Genomic DNA, 20,694 nt, shown 5'->3' on the forward strand with positions numbered 1-20,694 from the left:
ATAAGTACATTTATGTTTTAAATGTTTTTATGGGCGTGGCTTAAACTACAATGTGAGTCACTAGTTAAAAAGACTGTATGTTTTCTGTTAAAAAATAAAGTCTGCCTGTTTAAGATAACTTTAATCACAACTCAGGTCGGTGCAGGTTCCATTTTAAGCATTGGCTTATTTAAAATTTCAGTTTGAATTACTAGCTACATCAGAACACTGATTTGATACATAAAAATACTCAGAGGCAAATCATCTTTAATTCAACTTTATGACATTTTGGGAATTGTCAGAAAAATAATCAATCTTTTGTTTATCCAAGGTTTATCCAAGACGGCAGTCTTACAGATTTCTGGATTTTTTTCTCTGCCAGTAACAAAAATAGAATGTAATTAACATCAAAAAAGTGCTGTTTTATAATCAAGTTACACAATTAAGATTGATCAGTTTTTAAAGATAAAAAGTATAGTAAGAAACATAGCATTAATTTAAGTAATAAATTGTTGCTCTGTGACTCATTCATTGTAAGGCCATCTAGGCCAGTATAGTAAACTTAGTTTTTTTTTTCTTCCCCTTCCAAATTATTTACCGTGAGAAGGGATGTGCTTTCTTATTCTTTGAATTTCCAAGTGATTTTTTACTTTAGATTAAGTCCAAAAGAAGAGACCATTAATTCTACATCTGTTAAATAAATGATTGTGATACAGGGATTACCAGTTTTCTAAGATGAATCCAGATGTTGAAGAGTCCCAGTTTGCTATTATGATTTTCTTTAAAGCAAATATGTTTCTTGAATGATTTTCTTAGCAGTGGAAGTGATTATAGTTTCTCTTAAGAAAAGATGTGTATTAGATGTCATGTCATAACCAGCTCTTCTCTAGTGCATTAGGAGGACTAGGCCTGAGACTGAATATTGAGACTGTTGGCAAGACAATGAGAGTTCATGACTGCTGTGAGTTATTTTTAAAGCTTTAGTTGCATGGTTATTATGTCTAAAATGCCATGTAATTATCCCTAGTTAGTGATGTCCTTAGCATATTTGAAACCATCCTTATGGGGCCTAAATCCACACGGCTATATTAAGACATTTTAAATAATCAAAGCCAGTGACACTTTAAATTAATACAGAATTAATGTGAATCAATAATTTTTAAAAATTGATTAAATCCACATTTCCAGGTCTCCAGTAATCAATATTAATCTGTTCCATCAGTTGATTGCTAGCAAAATAGGGTGATGGAAAGCTTAGACAGTGGTTACAGGAAGGAAGGGAGTTGTGTTTTCCAAGAGCAGAAATTATCAGGATTGATTTGCAAAATAAGTATTATCCAGCCCATTACATAGACAAGACAACTAAGGCTTGGTGTTCTCCCCCCACCATTTATCTAAGAATGTTAGTGATCCTGCAGTTGGTAACCAAATAAATAAATAAGGCATCATATTGGGCAACATGGTTGCCTTTCCTCGTTATCAACCTGAAAATAATTAGGGAATTTACTAAACATTTCTAGGTTTTTCTGTAAGCTTTATAAACCCATCTGCCATGATTTTATCTTGAGCCTTTTAAATGAATTTCTTTTCATAGGCTAAACCTCCTCTTGGCATTACAAGTTTCATACATTTGCTGTTCTCTAGATAAAGTGATTTTTCCTTTTATTTGTTCCAGAGTTATCACTTTTCTGTTTTCTGGGATTCTTCTGTACCGTTTGTGTGATTGGCTGCGACTCTTTATGAAAGAGCTGTATACTAGAAACAGAATCGGGGTTGTCTTGCCCTGTTGAAGGTGAATTAAGATATTTGGTGTGCCCTGAAGGGCACAGTGCATTTCTGTTATGATGTAGTCACTATCAAAGTGGAGATAACATTTCTCCTGACACCTGACCTCAAGTACAAGGATAGGACACCCTGAGTAGACCAAGGCATCTGAGGAACATGAATGATACCTGAGATTGGGCCAATGAAAGAATAGTTCTGCTCTGGGGCTGTCAGAGGCCCTTCTCCGTGAGAGAGTGAGACTAGGGTGGTTTCCTACCGAATCTTCTCTCAGAGCTCAGTGATGTTAACCCTCCCATGTCCAAGTCAGGCCAGTCCCACTGTGTTGTACCTGCATTGTCTTACTTAATCCTCATCATCGCAGCCATGTGAGACAGTTGTAAATACCCCATTTTATAGATGAGGCAACTGAGGCCTAGAGTACTTGCCCAGGATTACAGACTAGGATTTAAGCCTAGTTTTTTTCTGATCCCAAAGTCTTCACTGCCATGTAGCACAGCTTCTAAATCAATGCCAGGCGCTTTACATATATCAACTCTAATATTCACTGTAGCCTTGCAAAATAGGCAAGTCTTCATTTGTATAGGTGGAGAAACAGGCTCAGAGCAGGTACCAAATGCTTGAAGGTACATAGGTAATCTAAGATGGAACCAGAATATGAACCCAGGCCTGACCCAGAGCCAGTGCTCTTTCCACTCTGCCATTCTTTCTTTCCTCTCCTGCGGTGATGATGTCTCTTAGAGTAGAGCCTCTTCCGTTGGTTCCATTTTCCTTTGCAACCATAGCATATGCCAGAGAATTGTGACGTGACAATATGTGGGGGCCCTCCACCTCAGCATGAGATACCATAGGACTGTCCCCATTTAAGTAGGAACTCTTTGAAAGCTTCCCTGACTCCCTGCAGTCCGAGTTAACTGTTCTTCCCTAGGGCGTTGACCTGTCAGAAGTCACCCTGTGGTCCTGTGTGCTGCTGCGAGTTTGATCTGGTTGCCCGCCCTTCCAGTACTCCCTGTGGGCTGGGAAGCAGTTCCTGCAGCTGTTTGGAAATCCCCCATCACTCCCATCGTCCTCAACTGCGTGGGGGAGGGTGGCTGTTCGCTTCATTGAGTCCTTCCTTCATAGCTGGGGGTGGCAGCTTGGAAAACATTCAGCTGTTTACAGTTCAGCTTATGCACACAGTTAGCTGGGGGTTGTGGGTCAGTCAGAAGGGTGTCCTAAGAGACAGCATGAAAGTCAGCTGTATGGCAATGGCTGCCGGTCAGGAGGAAGGGCGCTCCCTAACAGATGCTGTAACCAGCGTAACCAGTGTGCTCAGCCCAGAAGCTTAAGATCCAAGAACCTTGTCTGCTCGCCAATCCTCTTAACCCAAACTCAACACGGCTTTTTGCAGTGACCCTGAGGGCAGGTCTGGGGCCACCAGGCGTGGCCTCTTTCATTCTGCTGGCCAGCTGCCCTGCAGGAATCTGGGTGTGGAGCCAGGGCCTCTTCTCCCTGTGACTTTAAAGCTCACCTCTTTCCTCAGCAAAGTGCCCCAAAGGGATCCTCCTGCCACGGCCATACTTCCCTTCTCCAGAGAGGCCCTTCAGAGCAGGCTGTTCTTTGCAGATCCAAGGAAGGTGCTTTGAGGAGCAGGATGGTGATGGCATCGGTGTGAGAGCCACAGCCTGCTGTGTGTCCTCAGGGCAAGGACGTCTGTGTGTCTGACAGCTCTGGTCTTGAGCAGGATTGAAAAAGTTAGAAGCACTTGACGTTGGTTCCTTCTGCCTTCTGGTACTCAGGGGCCCCCAGGGTGGGAAGGGGCCTACAGTTTTCCCACCATGAAGAGCACCGTTTGTGTGTATTTAGAAGGTACTGTCTTCCAAATAAATGGCATCCACCCGCACCTTGATTCTAAAATGCACGCCGTTAGCTGTGCACCCTTTTGCTCATCTGGAAGATTAAGATGTTACACTCAGGGCCCTTCTAACTCTCATCATCTGTGCTCTAGCACCCATGATCCAAAATGGTTTCTCTCCACCTCCACCCCTCCCACTGAACCTTCTGTCCCTAAATTGGGAGGAAAGCTATTTGCTTACCTAAGCGTTCACAGTGTGGTGTGAATGACCACAGGTATATATTTGCATTTTAAAAAAGGTTAACCAAATCAATCTCTTCAATTGACAGACTGTCAGGATCCCTGGATAGAGCCTCCATTCTCCCCTCCTCCTACTCCCTACCTTGTGCTAATGCTGCCCCTTCCTCCCCCTAGAGAGAGGGGGAGGGATGCCAACACATTGGTGCTTAATGAAATATCTTGCCTCCCTCACTCTCAGAGTGGCACTGATTTCTTTAGGGGCCCACGTATAACTAAGGAGAATGTAAATGGTGGCCCGCAGACCTTTCCACCAGAACTGTTTTCTGCCGGTGCCGGTGCTAGCATGCTGTGGTTCCTCCCCCGCTCTGACCAGGTATAGTGTGCATCTACTGGTTATGGTTTCCCTAGGGGTCACTTTGCAGGCGTTCCATTCAGGCTCCCCCTAGAACAAGAAATTCTTTAGAAATCCTGCTGTCATCCAACCTGGCCACAAGACTGGCCTGCTAAGCTGAGGCACAGTGAGTAGGACTTCAGAGCCAGGGAGGGGCCTGGAGAGAATGCTCTGTGGTGTGTAGGCAGCCTTGTTTTACCGTTTCCCCGAGAATAAGACCGGGTCTTATGTTAAGTTTTGCTCCAAAAGATGCATTAGGGCTTGTGTTCAGGAGATGTCATCCTGAAAAATCATGCTATGGCCTCTTTTCCAGTTATGTCTTATTTTCGGGGAAATGCGGTACCCTTCATTGAACAGAATTTGCTGCAGGTAAATGATCCATATTATCGCTTACTCTGCTTCCTTAAATTTTTAACTCCCATCAGCTCCAGCTTTCTCCTTCCTGCAAGGGTAGTTAGAAGTCTTGTAGAATAAAATACTCTGCTTAAGGCCCACCCACGCACCCCCCACCGTTTCCTCTGAAGTCAGGTCTTCAAGGCTACTTATTTTAGGAGCAAATAGAATCAACAGTGAGGCCATCTGAAATATTCACAATTAATGTTAGTACTAAACCATGTTCCAGAATAACTGATGCCTTTTGTCTTATCTGTGCATATAAAGAACATCAGAACTGGTTCTGAAGTGGCCCAGATTTTGCATAGCTGGGGGCCTGCCTGACCTCATCTCTGTCTGCAGAGGGCAGGAGAGCTCAGCCTCCCTGGACACTTACCAGTACCAGCAAATCTTGAGGGCTGGGCCATTTTGATAGGCGCCTCCCAGCCTCTGCCCCTAGAGGTCATCATGCCTTTCCAAGTAAGTGCCTGGAGCTGGCGTAAATGTTTTCTTGCTATAAGATGAAGAAATGGGCAAAGGAATAGCTCTTAAACTTCTTTATAGTCAGGAACCTAGAAGTGCCACTCTTACAGGCAGACATCAGCCTCGCTGCTCTCAAATCATAGCCTCAGCAAGTAACTTACAAATCCCAGCAGATGGCAAGTTGCTTGTTTTGAGACTAGGGAGACCAGTACCCTACATCCACAGAGACCGTGGGTTCCATACATTCCAGCTGAGCAGATACTAAGTATCTGTCGTACACTGGATGTTGGGTTAGCCCCTGAAAATACAGAGATGACTGAGACATAGGCCCCTGCCTAATGAAACCCTCTCTTCCTAGCAGAGGGGGCCAACCTCAAAGCAGATCATTTCACAGACAAGGCCCCTGGCTGGTCCTTTTTCATCCTGGCCCCCTATAAGGGCTATTTCTATCAGAGCCTATTAATGAGACCAGAATTGAGAAGCAACCTACAGGTTGAGACATACCTTATGTAACAACTCCCCCAGAACTTATGTTTTGTTCATTCTGATCTGAATATTTGGGCCTTTGTGGTCAGCTTCAATTAAAGGCTAGATTCTACCTTTCCCCAACACCACTGAAGTTTAACTTTACTGCCCTCCTGCCAGCCTCTCGAACTCATGGTGTCCTGGCCGTCACCTTTCAGATTTAGGTGCCTAACTCTATAAAAAGATGTTCGAGACCCCTGGGAATTCCTGGCATCCCTTACAGCCTAGGATTGGTCAAGAGAATTGAGTAAGGAAGGATTCCAAAGATAGAGTATTGCTTTGTCTCTGTCTATTATCTGGCCTCAGGGTCAGCGGGGCAGGTTTCTGCAAGTTCCCCTATTAAGCTGCTTTCCCCCAAGCAAGCCGAAAAGCAGTCTGGGAGAGCTGGGAAACAGATTAAATTAATCGCAGTGTGCTGAGCCTGGCAAGGGGTGAGATTGTATTTGGTCATTCCAGAAATAGCCCAAACTCCTCTGTTACTAAAGCAGATGATGAGGTATTTGCCTACAAGATGAATGCAAAGCACAATAGCTAGAACCTTGGTATATTCATAAAATAATCTCCCTTCTGTCCCTTGGATTTTGTCTCTCCTGTAACCTGCCCCAGACTTGCAATGAGAGTGATAGTTTCTGATGTTATGGTGAAAGGGTTTATCCGTGTGTTGGCTCTCTGGTGTATGAGCTGGTGAATATATCTGTTCACTACTGTATTTGGCATGAGGAAAGAATCTGGCCTTAAGAGTTATCCTGCTCGCCATGTGTGTTAATAGACACAGATCTGAGACACGGGAAGGAAGGGATGGAAGGGGAAGGAGAGGAGTCAGCAAGGATAGAGAGATCCCATAAAAGGAGACGGGATCAGAGGCTATTTGTGAGGAATATCAGTGAGAAAAACTTGAGGTGGGAGTGATCCCAGAATTCAGGGAAGAATGGGTTAATTCATAAAGGAATTATAAACTAAAAGCACCTGTGCTCTATCAGAAGTGTGACTGTTTAAAAGAAACAAAACAAAAATCTTACCAAGCTGATCTCTTAGATCAATACACTTGATTATTATGTTAGCATTGAGTGGGTAGACTTTAAAAAAATGCAGGCAAAGAAGACCTAGGATGATGATGAACTTGAAACCTTTTATATAGAAATAAGTAAAAGCAGAGAGAGTTTGGCCTAGAGGAGAGAGGATATTCTGGGGTCATTAGTGACATTCTTCATGACATCAAGAGCATTTCTTGAGCATTTTCTAATGTGGTAGCACTGCACTGCTAATCATTATCTCAATTAGTCCTCAAAGTGACTCTGTAAGGAAAGTATTATTATCGGCCTTATTCTACAGCTAAGTGAAACAGGCTTGGAGAGAGATGAGGACTTGCCTCTAATTCACTTGAGTAATAGAGACCAGTCTCTAAGGCAGGTCTAAGCTCATGTTTTTGCTCATTATGGAAATATGATTAGCCTTGTTCTGTGTGGTCTTAAGGAACAGAGCCAGGATAAGTGGGCAGAAATTAACAGAAGACAGATTTTTGCCTCATTATAGGGAGGAACTTTTTGATTGAACTGCCCAAGATGGGAACAAACTACAGAGGTAGTGAGTTCTTTTATTACTAAAGGTATTTAAACAACTGCCAGAAAATCATTGAGTTGTGGGTGTTACAGAGCAGGTTCAAGCATTGTAAGAGGTTGAACCAGACTTGATACTTTTGATTCTGTAATCTGTAATCAGAGAATATTTTACTGGGCTCTAATTAGAAGGAAATAGCTATCATCTTTTTAAAAAAAATTTAACTTACATAATAAACTTTGCATTTTAACATTTATTCATTTTAAATAAAATATGTACTTGTGTCTTTGAATTTTTACAATAGTTTTTAAAGCAGAGAAAATGCAATTATGTCAATGCAGACTTAAATATGTAACATTTAAAGTCAGAGAAACTTGATTATGTAATCAACTCAGTCCTAGTTTTTCGTGGGTGGTTAAGGAAAGGTTTTTGTTGTTGTTGTTTTTCAGTTCCCAAACACCTTTACAATTTATAAAGGCTAATTCCAATAAGGGTGATGGACATTTTTCATCTTTGCAGAAAAGCCAAAGCTGTTAAAAAATTTTTTTCAAATGACTGTAAAAACTTACGGGAATTTTTTTAACTTGCTGGTATGATTGTCACAAACAATACATTTTTTAAGAATTTCATCAATCACACTTCTTGAATGACTTCTGCTCAGCTCTGAAGTTTATTATAGTTGAATTATGAAGATCTGAGTACTGCAGGCATGTGTCATTGCAAACTCTTTTTTATCAAAAAAGATTTATTGTGCTTTGTTGAGCATTAGTGCAACTGGTAAAAAAATGTACCAGTTATAAACTTGTCCTAAAATGAGTTTATTTTGATTTCTCCATGCTTCATAATTAGACACTATGCATTCCTGTTCCGTGGTGGGATCTAGTTGGGTTTGTTTGTTTGTTTGTTTGTTTGTTTTCTTCTTTTTTTCCTCCATGGTGGGATTTTGGATCTTTAATATGAAATAAGAGCATCTTCATGTAGTTTTATGAAAAAATTACTTAACTAATAAATTTACTGAAGTTGTTTTAAAAGTATGTTAACACACACACACTGGGTTATACTTAATCATAGGTTTGTTGGCAATAAAGAAATGGCTTTTTTTCCCTTTTTTTTTTTTTAGGAAGTTCTGCATTCAAGGCCAGCTTAGCTCACTGGGCAGTTGGTGGTGGTAGAGAAGGAGAGGGTGGGGAGAGAGTTACAGAAGAGAGCTGAGGAAATCCTGCACCTCTAAAACAACTCATGAGAGGAGCTGTTTGAAGTGGAGGCCCATTGTGGTGTGGTCCTGTGTAGATACTTGGTCAGCACTGTTAGGTCTTTCAGAGGAAGGTGGGGCACCGAGAAGAACTTAAGAGAGGGATGGAGGCAAGGAGTCTAAGGTTGGCTGAGCATCAGATTGGATATAGAGCTGAGAACTGGACAAAAAGCTTGATTGAGAGCACAGGACCAGCAGTGACAGCATAGAAAACCTTAACTCTGCCCAGTAGCTTCCTTGGTAGAAAAACAGAACACGTGTACATTAATGCAGTGGCCGTGAATAACCAGTCTCTGAATAGTCAGATCTATTAGGTGGGTGCAAAAATAATTGTGGTTTTTGCAATTATTTTTAACCTTTTAAACTGTAATTACTTTTGCACCAACCTAATATGTTACTGTGTTTACTTGGGGTTTGGCCCTCAAATTCCATTTGTATTGCTAGCTCGAGGTCAGTACTTTGACATATCACAAGACGCTTAAAATCAAACCCTTTTCCAAGAAACATCACAGAAGTTTCATTTAAGTTAACCTCCCCCAAACCTCATTACACCCCAAGCCCTCTACCTACTTCATCTTTTCATCCTGGTTTTAGATATTACCTTGAATACGTTTTCTCCCTTGAACTGAATGTTACCATATTTGTCCATCTCAATATTGACCGAAGCCTTAATTCTTCAGAGGCAGACTTCTTGTCTGTTTAACCTGGTTGAACTATTCTTTGCACAGTTGGGAAATTAAGGAACGCTGCCAGCTGATTAGCTGCATGGTTGCACAACTGATTGCAGTCACACGTGGCAGTGTGTCCATTGACACTGCACCGCTGTTAATAGGTCGTTGAAGGAGGGGACTGCTTGGTTTACATTGTCTTTGGGCTTCGCGGAAAACGCCAGGCATGTGCTGAGTCCCTGCTCGCCTTCTCCTGGCCTGGATCTGGTTCTCACCTCCCCGGCTTGTGTCTCCCTACTCTCCCTTGTACAGAGACAGGGCAGGGCATTGTTCATGCACTGACCGACCTCAGCAGCCCCGGCATGACCTCAGGGAACGGAAATTCTGCCTCCAGCATCACCGGCACTGCCCCCCAGAATGGTGAGAATAAACCACCACAGGCCATTGTGAAACCCCAAATCCTGACGCATGTTATCGAAGGGTTTGTGATCCAGGAGGGGGCGGAGCCTTTCCCGGTACGGACTACTTCTTTTCCCCTCTTTTTTCTTTCTTTTCTTTGTTTTTTTTTTTCTTAAATATATTTTGGATGTGTATTAGAATATTTTTACGTTTCCATGTAAAATTTCCAAAAATGTAAAAAAAGTTGTTCTTTCCTTGCTAATTTACCCCCAAAAGAATGTCAGAGCCATTTTCTTTCTAGGATTATCTTCCTAAGGTCCAGAAAGGGGTGTGATTAGGAATAATTGGCAAGACCCCTTGGTTAAAAGTGTCTACATACAGACTCAGCTGAGTACCTCCTGGTGATGTGTGACCACCCTGGTTAGAAGGGAGTTCACCTTGGAGTGTTTGGTGCAAGGTGGTGGACTTTGGGAAATGAGGCCCTGTTCAGTTTTGAATGCCAGAACCTCCGAATGGCAAAACTTTGGCCGGTTAGAGAACAATAGGAACCTATGTAGAAGAAAATTCTCAGGACATATCTGAAATGAAGAGAAGAGGGATGTAGCCTGAAGCTTCTTTCCCGGGGACAGAGCCTCCTTGAAAAGGAGTGAATGAGAACGAGGGACACTTCGGAAAGGGTATAGCCACGTGTCTCCAGTTAAAGCATAAGACCAAAGGGCAGTATTAAAGAATCAAGAAAATGGCTTATTAGAACAAAGAAGCCAGAGCTGAGTCTGCTCGTCGTGGCTTGCTGAGGACAGGTGGCACTGCTCTGTGGGTGGGAGGCGCCCTGAGCCAGGTGCACACTCGCCCCTCTTGTGATAAAATTATCTGGCTGTTAGAGGCATCCTGTCTTCGTGGGATGCCATCTGCCTTTTGCCCATTCTTTGGATCCACGAGTGGTTTGACTAGTCAGCAGAAGACTCTAAGCTTGATTAACTGAGAGGGGTGACCTGCCCTTCTAAAATGGCCTCTTTCCCTCTGGAGGTTGTTCAAGGCCTGTGGCAAAGAAATCTACCTGGAGCCACCTTAGCTATAAGTAGCTGCAGCCCTGTCCCATCCCTTCCCTCATTCGGCCAGGTCCTGCCCTTGGCCTCCTGGAGAGATACCAGAAACCAGCTGATCTCCCAGGGTTGATGCAGATTCCAAAGCTTCCCCAGCATCGCTCTAGAGATCTGGCCACCAGGCGGCCTGAACAAAGGCAACAAAGCGAGGACCAGCAGAGTAAATTAGCCAGTGTGGGGTCCTGGCAACCACAGAGGGCATTTGCTCTGCAGCCTGGAGTCCATTTTTTCCTGTTCTTCTCCACGGCTTTCTGTACCTATGGCTTGGGTAGGGCAGTAGTAAGGCAGAGAACAGTCAGAAATCAAAAAGTAGTTGCTAAGTCTCTCTGTCTCCTACATAAACTCACACATAGCCTCAGCTGTATTCCTGCTTGGTGACTTGTGAGCAGTGGGTCCTGGCACCTGTGCTGGCAGTGTGGGAAACCTGATCTCTGCCTCCATCTCTGCCCCTTAGACACTGGGGAGAGTAGATATTTTCCTAACCTCCTCAGCCGTCTATTGGTCCTGGACTGAAGCCATCCCTGTACTTCGGTATCTGCTGGCATCTTGCCTCATGAGCTAAACAGCAAAGTAGGCCTTGAGCAGGGCATCCTGGGATGATGGTATAGGGGCTGGCATCTGGACCTGGGTGCTTTATACATGTAATTTTGATGAGGCTAGATTGCAAGGCGGCGTCACCCACCTAATCCTCATGGCCTCTGTGTCACCTTGTCCTCTAGGTGGGACGCTCGTCCCTGCTGGTGGGGAATCTCAAGAAGAAGTATGCACAGGGGTTCCTGCCTGAGAAACTTCCACAGCAGGATCATACCACCACCACTGACTCGGAGATGGAGGAGCCCTATCTGCAAGGTAGGCCTCAGGCCCAGAATGCTCAGGCCTCCTGATTTGGCCGGGCAGGAAGTCAGCCAGGATGGCAAGGCAGGCCTTACAAATTTCCTTTTGTAGTGTCCGTGAAGGAACTCTGAGCCAGGGAGTGTGTAAACATGTCAGCCTACTAAACATTTCCCCCAGTGCCTTCTCAGCCCCTACCGCTAGGAAACTAACAGGAGAAGTCCCTGCCCTTGGGGAACTGTTTGTCCCCTGCCTCTCCTCCAGCCCCGCTCCAGCCAGCCACAGGATTCCAAGAGTTCCTTTTCCTCTGTGAGTCATTGGCAAGTTGTACGACTGGAGGAGTGGCGCCAGGCAGGTTGTGCCCTTCCCTCACTGCCCCAGGAGCCTACACTCGACTGGAGCCAGCTCTGAGGCACAGTGGCAGCCAGGCATGGACTGCACTTGCCACATGAGCCACTGACTGAATGGGGGGGAGGGGCCTACGTAAGTTACAGAACTCCTGGGTTCTGTTATCCAGGTCAGCAGCTAACTAACAGATCGAGGTAGGGTGGTGGAATTCCAGGTCAGTTGTGACAGCACCCAGAGTGTTCCTTCCCTCTGGGCCTCCTGCTCTCTCCCAGGATCGTGAGGGGTGCTGATTCTTCCCCACCTGTGTTTGCCTCAGGCTCATAGCGCTTCAAAGAAGCGCTATCAGTGCCCCAGGAGCATCCCCAAACACCTGTGGGTACTTTCCAGGGAGGGAAACAGCCCTCCCAAAACCACTGACGAAGGAGGTGTGGCATTGCCAAGCTAGACTGCTGCTGCGGGTCACAGCTATGGGAACAGGAGGAGGAGGCAGAAGGGAGTCAGGAGGCCCCTCGGTGGGGCTGTCAGCAGTCCTGTGGGAATTGCTCCTTCTCCACACTTACCAATTTCCATACTTTTCAGAATCCAAAGAGGAGGGTACTCCCCTCAAACTCAAGTGTGAGCTTTGTGGCCGGGTGGACTTTGCCTACAAGTTCAAGCGTTCAAAGCGCTTTTGTTCCATGGCTTGTGCAAAAAGGTGAGTGACCTCAGCCTGCTCCGGTGCCCAGCCCTTTTCCTTCCCTTCCCTTCCTCAGGATTGCAGCCGGTATCCTGCTCCTGTCCCACCTCCCTTCAGTGATAGAGGCCCCAAGAGGCCCTCTGTGCGGCTGGTCCCGCTCCCTATGTCCTGGGCCTCCTGAAGCAGTGTCATGACGCTGATTCACCGAAGAACCCCTACGAGCTTTAGCTTGGCTGGCCCCCTGGGTCCCACTGGCACCTGTCCTACTTTCCTGCCCAGCTCCCTAGGGCCAGCCCTCCTCCAGGAGCTTCGCCCAGAGCACTGCACTAGTGCACATGTTGCCTTCATGAGCTTTCAGCCCGCTTGCTGGCGAATGGTCCTAGTGAAAACCGGCGTTATGGACTGAGAGTCTGCCATGTGTGAGGCAGTTTGCTAGGCAGTTGGTGTGCGTTATGTCATGAAATCTCCAAAATACCTCTGAGGCAGGTATTGCTATTGTCCCCGTCATACACTGCGGGAGCTGAGGCACAAAGGATAAGTAATTGTGCCTGAAGGCATAGAACTGGGGATTTAAACTCATCTGACTCTTAACGCCCTACGCGATCTTGGTACCAAGGCGGAAGAGACGGCTGCCCTTGAAGCTCTTAGCCCCCAAAAGAGAAGAAATCTTTAGGCCCCCAACCACAGGTGCTCTGCAGGCCAAATGGAGTTGGGCTGTCCTCGGCCCTCACCCCCTCAGCTGGTGCTGGAGGGAATGGGCACCGTTGCAGAGGTCTGCCAGGCTTCTCTCCAGCAGGACAACGGACAGTAGTTGGTCCGCACAGGTAGTCCCTGTAGTAGAACGTCAGTGGTGAGCTCCCCCCAGTGACCCGACTTGCGTCAAGTGAGGGATTTAGGATTACAGCAGACAGACTCCGAGTTTGCCAGATAGCTTGGCTGCGCTCACTTCCGTTGTCCCCGACTCTGACAGGTACAATGTGGGATGCACCAAGCGAGTGGGCCTTTTCCACTCGGACCGGAGCAAGCTGCAGAAGGCAGGAGCCACAACCCACAACCGCCGTCGGGCCAGCAAAGCCAGTCTGCCCACTCTCACCAAGGATACCAAGAAGCAGGTGAGAAGGCTGGCGGAGCCTAAAGCTCCATCCTCACAAGCCCCCTTCTTACCACCACCCAGGACACCCACATTCCTTTTCTGTTGCTGACATCAGATTTCTCCTAATCTGTCATATCAAGTCTTCCCCATGTCCTTCATTTAGACCTTTGGATGCTTAGGAGATAACTTTCCCTTTTCAGAGACCTTGTCCCAACATTACCCCTCCCCTTCCAGTTTGCCTCCATCCATGACTTCTGGAGCCATGGAAACGAGGTCTCCCCTGCCTGGCTCTTCTGGCTACTTCCTGTATTATGTGGAGGGCTAGGTGAGAAGGCAGCCTTTGCCCTTTACCTTCCCACTGTGTTGCTTCCTTGAACATTATAGCACTAAGTTCTGGAAGGTCTCTGCCAGGAACATGGGTGTTAATTCATCAAATATTTTTTTAGCACTAGCTATATGCCAGGAATTCTGTGAGGCGCTAAGGCTCTAAGTTGCGCTAAAGAAAATCACAGCCTTGTGTGCTGCTTCATAACCTAATGCGAATTTTGCCTCTTGTTATTGTTTTGGTGTACACTTCTTTAAGAATCTGGTAAGATTCTACTCATATGTCCAAAATGTACACACACAGGAAATTTCACACACTGTTGCTGGTGATTCATTGACCACCTCCTGAAACCCATAGAACTCTGGTTTAAAACCCCACATCTAGAAGGAACAATGGACAAATAGATAATTACACTCAAGTGTGATATATGCTCCAATACTAACTAGAGGGACTGACTCTACTTGGGGTCAGAGAGGGGACAACAGAAGGTGCTTTGTGCTCTAGGAACTCAGATAGGTGGTGCTAGGCCAAGTACATAAGGGAAAATATACCTTCCTTCGCCCATCACTGTGCTAGAGATGACTGATTCCCCATCCTGAAAAAAACTGTTTCTCTCTGCTCCCAGCCAACAGGCACTGTACCCCTTTCAGTTACTGCTGCATTGCAGCTAACACACAGCCAGGAAGACTCCAGCCGTTGTTCAGATAACTCAAGCTATGAGGAACCCCTGTCACCCATCTCAGCCAGCTCATCCACCTCCCGCCGGCGACAAGGCCAGCGGGACCTAGAGCTCCCTGATATGCACATGCGGGACCTGGTGGGCATGGGACACCACTTCCTGCCAAGTGAGCCCACCAAATGGAACGTAGAAGATGTGTACGAGTTCATCCGCTCTCTGCCAGGTGAGGCCCTGGGAAGTTCTGTGCCTGCCTGGAATAGGAAGGAATAAGGGAGTGAGAGATCTCACTTCCCACACCAGGAAAGATTAGGCAACTCAGTTAATGACTCAGCTTCCGGAACGGGGCTGCAGAGGTGAATAAGATGAGGTTTCTGCTTGTAAGAGCTTACATTCTAGCACAGAACACAGACTGTAAATAATATTTTATAGCTATAATTTGATATATTTATTGGCATGGTAAGTGGTTTGTGTGGAACGCAGAGGTGATAATGTAATTAACCCTGGGTCTCCTGCAGCAGGTTGGGAGGGGAGTCAAATGGGAGTGTAGGAAATCTGTCAAGGAGAACATCAAAATAAAGAAATTTAAACTGAATGACAATGGACAAGTAGGCCCTCGCCAGATGGAGAGAGTGCCTCGGGGAGCAGCCTGAGCAGAGGCGTGAAGATGTGAAAGCGCATGACGCAGATGAGAACCCCACATGACCCTGTGTGGTGGAGTGCAAGTGGTTTTGAGGGCTAGAATCTAGAAATGAACCTTGAAAGACAAACCTCACATCATTCATGGATACTTTCAGTGGGATTCCAAAGCTTCTCCACTGTTTTTCCGGCCAGTTTCACCCAGCCTCTGGCCAGCTCAGTTATCAACGAGTGGTGAATAGTGGGAAGAGCTTCTGAGTCAGAACTGGGCTCAAATCCTGGCTCTGCCGATTAACCCAGTGTATTATATTAATTACCTATTGCTGCATCCCCCAGATTTGTTATCACACAGTTAACTGTGGGTAACTCAGGAATTCGGGAGTGGCTTAGCTGGGCAGTTCTGCCTCAGGGTTTCTTATGAGGTCCTAATTAAGATGTCGGCCAAGGCTAAGGTGATTTTAAGGCTTAATTGGGGCTATAGGATCCTCTTCCCACTCACATGACTCAAGTAGGGTATGGCTGTTGGCAAGAGGCCCCAGTTCTCCGCATGGGCCTGTTCAGAGCACTCATGCTTGAGTGTTCTCATGACATGGCAGCCAGTTTTTGCCACAGGTGGTGATCCAGGAGAGCAAGGTGGGAGCCACTGTGCCCTTTACGATCTAGGCTCAGAAGTCACACGCAGTACTGTCATTTCCACAGTATCTTATTGGTCACACAGGTCAACTCAGTTCATTGTGTGAGGGGACTCACGAAGGCATGAAAGGGAAGCAAGGATTATTGGGAGCTATGTGGAGGCTGGCTGCATAGTTCACCACTGGCCCCCGGTGGTTCATGTTCCTCTCTCATACAAAAATATTCTCACCCCCTACCAAGCTCCTCTTGAGTCTTATCCCATGTACAGCAGCACTTTGAAGTGCAGGATTCGTCATCTAACTCAGATCCAGGCACAACTGAGCCTCCTTGGATCCAGTTCCTCAAATACAGTTCTTCTCAGTCTGAAGACCAGAGAACTAGAGTTAGGTTATCCATGCCCCTCCACAAACCCCAGATACGGTGGGATAAGTAAAAGATAACCGTTGTAGACATACCCATTCAAACAGGAAAACCACTGAGAGGATAGGAGTCACTGATCCATACCAGTTCTGAAATCGAACAGGACACACGTCAGCATTTCCTTGATTAGGGCTCACAGCCCGGGAGTGATTCTTTTTCACTCTTAGTTCCACTCTCTGTGTCTGTCTTCTGTTCCCATGAAAGCCAGCCCTGAGTTTTCAGTCATTCCCTCAGCCTATTTCCAGCTTCTTTTTACGTTGTATTATCTCTGATCCTTTCAGTCCAAGCAAGCAGTGTTTCTGCCAACAATTGTCTTAAAATTTTTGTGGTTTCCCCATGTATCTCATAGGGGCTCATTAGACAAAACCCATACTTGAAAATGTCTTCAAGACAAGCCTTCCTCTGCATTGGGCTTCTTCTGAAGCGGAGGGACAGTGTCCTTGATAGTCATAGAAGCCCTGCTGTTGAATGGAGAGAATCTATGAAGCACGTCCAGAAAAGCCTTAGAGAGCCTTTTAATTGAATAGTTCTCTGAGGCAGCACCTTAGATCTTTCTGAGATTTTAAAACATTTAAGTCACACCCTTAGTGTCATCTGTAGGCCGTCGTCTTGACCATGCTCTGGATTTGATTTTTGCCTATAAACCATTTGTTCATTTTAGCATCATTTGCCATCTGGAGAGGCTAGGGCTATTCAAAGCCAGCGAATCCTTGATGTTTAACAGTTTTCCTTTATCTCACTCCTCTCATTTCGCTGTAAGGAGCAGAAGAAGCCAGGCAACACCTTCAACATTCTGCCTAAAAATCTCTCATTAGCCAGATCACTCAGTTCATGAGATACATTAAACTTAGCGTATTTCCACCAGCAACAGGTTGCTGAGTTTTCCATTTCATAGCAAGAATCTGTTTCTTCCCAGTTTCTGGTAACAGTTTTCTCACTTTCCTTTAAGGCTCCCCAGGAGTTTCTCAAAGGCCATCAGACTTCTACTTAGTCTGTCAAAGTACACATGCGACGTTCACTGACACTCTCCCAAAGTCCTTCCAGCACCTGGCCACTGTCACTTCCAGGGCCACGCCCACATTTTTAGGGTTTGTTATGGCAGCACCCCTCTTCCAGGTACCAAAATCTACATTAGGTATTTTGTTGTGAAACAAGTTACCCCAAAACATGGTGGCTTAAAACAAGAATTATTATTTCCAGGGTTCTGTGGGGTCAGGAACGTGGAGTGGCTTAGCTGGGCAGTACTGGCTTGGGGTCTCTTACGAGGCCTCAGTGAAGATGTCAGCCGAAGCTGCAGTTGTCTGGAGGTTAGGAGCTGGGAATGCACTCCCGAGGTGCCTCGCATACATGGCATGGGAGGCTGGCTACGGGCCAGAGGCCTTAGTTCCTCTCCACGTTGGCCTCTTTAGAGCTGCTTGAGTGTCCTCATGACATGGCAGCTGGCTTACTCCAAAATAAATTACCCAAGAGAGCAAGGTGTGCCCTTAAGGATCTAGTCTCGGAAATCCCATACTGTCACTACCACGTGCCTTAGCGATCTCCCACGTCAGCTAGTTCACTGAGGCTCTGAACAGGCACGTGCACGAATAAGGGGGTGTGGCTCTTTGGGGGCCGTCCTGGAACCTGGCCACCTTGGGCAAGTCACTTAGCCTCTCTCCGGTTGTAAAGTGAGGACAGTAGCACTGGGGTGGCCGGTTGGCTCAGTCGGTTAGAGCGCGATGCTTATAACACCCAGGTTGTCGGTTCTATCCCCGCATGGGCCACTGTGAGCTGTGCCCTCCTTAAAAAAACAAAACACCAAAGGTGTGGTTGTGAGGATTCAATGAGATGATATGTCTAACGTCCAGTGACTGCCAAGAGTGAACACTGATAGCTCTGATTGATACTGTCTGGTGCTCTCCCCCTCAGGCTGCCAGGAGATAGCAGAGGAATTCCGTGCCCAGGAGATCGACGGGCAAGCTCTGCTGCTGCTCAAGGAGGACCATCTGATGAGTGCTATGAACATCAAGCTGGGGCCCGCCCTGAAGATCTATGCTCGCATCAGCATGCTCAAGGACTCCTAGGGCTGGCCAGGGTAGCCAGGATGCGGGCCCAGGACGCCTCCTCCCAGCTGAGCAGAGCCAGACAGACATTCCTAAGGGGCCCCGACATGGGGCCAGTCGGAGGGCAGGGGCTCTCCCCATGGGGCGTGGCTGGTGAGGAGGTGTTGGCACCTCCTCCACGGCTCTCAGGGGCCTTTCTTCCTGTGGGAGGGGCAGAGAGGTAGGTGGCACAGAAGATGGGGCTTTATGCTTGTAAATATTGATAGCACTGGCTTCCTCCAAAGTCCCAATACTCTAGCCCTGCTCTCTTCCCCTCTCTCTGTCCCCCATTTTCCAGGGGGTATATGGTCAGGGCTCCCCAACCTGAGTTGGGTTATTTCCAAGGGCAGCCATCAGGCCTGGATCGAGGCCTGGAAAGCCCTTGCCTGCCTTCCTCCCACTTCTTTCTCCAGGCCGGCTAACTCCCCTGCTGCCAGCTTTTCCCTTTCAGCTTGTTTCTGAAGCCGCCAGGTGTTTTCCCCCTTCACCCTCTGCAGGTGGAGAGAGAGCAGCTGGGCCCAGTTTGGCCATGCCTGCTGGCGCAGACGCCTTAACGCTGTGTGTGTGACTGTATGACTGTGTGGGAGCCTGGGCTGACAGATAGGCCAAGAGCCACCCTCTGGCATCTGCAGGTGTTTTGTAGCAAACAGCCACTTAGTGCTTTGTCCTGGACTCCACTTAGCCTCAGGATGGGGAACAGAAAAGAAGGGCAGAGGCAAGGTCAGAAAGCGATGGAGATGTTCCTTTCCAGACTTGTCACAATGTCTCTGAAGCCCCTTCCCCACACTGTGAAGTCCCCCTGACTGCCCTGCTGTGTCACAAATAGCATTAAGGAAGCTGCCAGTGGGCTGAGCACATAGTCCAGTGGGTGGGCTGGGTCAGGCTGCGCCTCCTGTCCTCCCCACCCACCCTGGGAGCCCCAGTGGTGGGGGCCCAGAGAACATCTGAGGGGACAGAGCTGGAGTGACCACTGACACGAGGAAGGCAGCCTTTGGCCTCCCACTCCCACACGTTGCCTCTCGCACTTGCTAGCAGCCACTTGAGCTGCTGCAGAGGAGGAGGCAGGGCAGGTAGGGCGAGGGCCTGCCTCTGACTCAGTCCTGCGCAGGTTCCCGGGGAAGAATGGGCCTCTCCCAGGAAGAAGGTGGGCACCTTTCTCAGCTGGTTCTATTCCCCACTTACACCCCCAGGCAGGGTTGGAAATGAAGGACTTTTTTAACCTTTTGTTTTTGTTTTTTTAAAAATAAATCTGTAAAATCTGTTTCTTCTTTGTTTGTCTTTCCTGGGCACGCCTGTCTCTGCAGGCATAGATCCTGAATGTCGACATCTCACCTGTAAGGAGGGGGTGGTGCCTGGGTTGGGAGAAGGATCTCCCCCTTAAGCAGACTGCATACCCTCCGCGCTCTGCTGAGGCTAGAACATTGGGGGGCACCCTCACTGTCTGTCCTTACAGGAGCAGCAGGCTCCACCACTGCTCTTCACAAGGGTGTTCCTTGGAGTGGGAGGCTCCAGAGCCCCTTCAGCTCTGAGGCCTACCCCCCATTCCCATGATGCTATTGGGCCAGGAATATCGGAAACACCTGAGGCAGGACCCAGACTGCCGCACCCCTAGCAGATACCTCCTCTTGTTGCTGCTTAGCGTCCAGAATAGTCCTTGGAATGGCTTTGGTTTACTCAGCACTTTCTGAGCATGTTTTGGATGCTGTACTAGCAAATTATGAGAAGAGCCACTCCCCAAGGAAGTGACCTCTAAGCCTTGAGGAGAGGAGATAGGACATTCCAGATCCAGGCCGCTGAGGCAAAGGCATGGGTGTGAAGGTGGGAGTGCAGACGAGGGGGACATGAGCTGGCTGGGTGAGGAGGTGTGTGCGGCCAACGGCGGCTGGTGTTGACCGCGTGCCTCTGTGAACCAGGCTTTGTGCTGGAAACGAGGCCTTGGCGGTGAACAAGGCACTCTGCCCTGCTCGCATGGAGCTTCAAGTCTCCCTGCATATCTCCCAGGGGAAGGGAAGAGGAAGGTAACTTGATGGTGAACATTTTTAGCAATAAAGTATTTTTAAATGAAGGTACAAGTCTGTACGTTAGGTATGTATAATGCTATTGCACACTTAATAGGCCACAGCACAGTGTAAACATAACTTTTCTATGCACAGGGAAACCAGAAATTGCATGTGACTCACTTTATTGCGATACTCGCTTTATTGTGCTGGTCTGGCATGGAACCAGCAGGATCTCCGAGGTCGGCTTGTAGTTGATCACCCAGAGGGTGGAGCCAGGACTGGACAGTCTGGTTGTTCCAGGAGGTAGTGAATGGCTGGGAGAACAGGTCCAGCGCAGGACCCTGAGCTGAGGGGGAAGTGGGAGGGCATAAAGAACCTTGGGGAGGG

General features: G+C 47.2%; 1 protein-coding gene across 6 annotated transcripts in view; it reads left to right on the forward strand.

Annotated features, from left to right (window-relative positions):
- PHC2 (polyhomeotic homolog 2) overlaps positions 1–19,568 on the forward strand; it is a 95,622-nt gene extending 76,054 nt beyond the window's left edge. For all 6 annotated transcript variants that reach the window (XM_081057166.1, XM_081057168.1, XM_081057165.1 and 3 more), the window contains 6 exons: positions 9,396–9,598; positions 11,305–11,434; positions 12,344–12,458; positions 13,411–13,552; positions 14,484–14,760; positions 18,135–19,568. In XM_081057166.1, the coding sequence (XP_080913292.1) occupies positions 9,396–9,598; positions 11,305–11,434; positions 12,344–12,458; positions 13,411–13,552; positions 14,484–14,760; positions 18,135–18,289 (1,022 nt within the window). In that variant the 3' untranslated portion in view covers positions 18,290–19,568. The remainder of the gene's footprint in view (positions 1–9,395; positions 9,599–11,304; positions 11,435–12,343; positions 12,459–13,410; positions 13,553–14,483; positions 14,761–18,134) is intronic.
- Positions 19,569–20,694: the final 1,126 nt, after the last annotated feature.

The sequence above is a fragment of the Rhinolophus hipposideros genome (genome assembly GCF_964194185.1).
Source record: "Rhinolophus hipposideros genome assembly, chromosome: 8".
NCBI lineage: Eukaryota > Metazoa > Chordata > Mammalia > Chiroptera > Rhinolophidae > Rhinolophus > Rhinolophus hipposideros.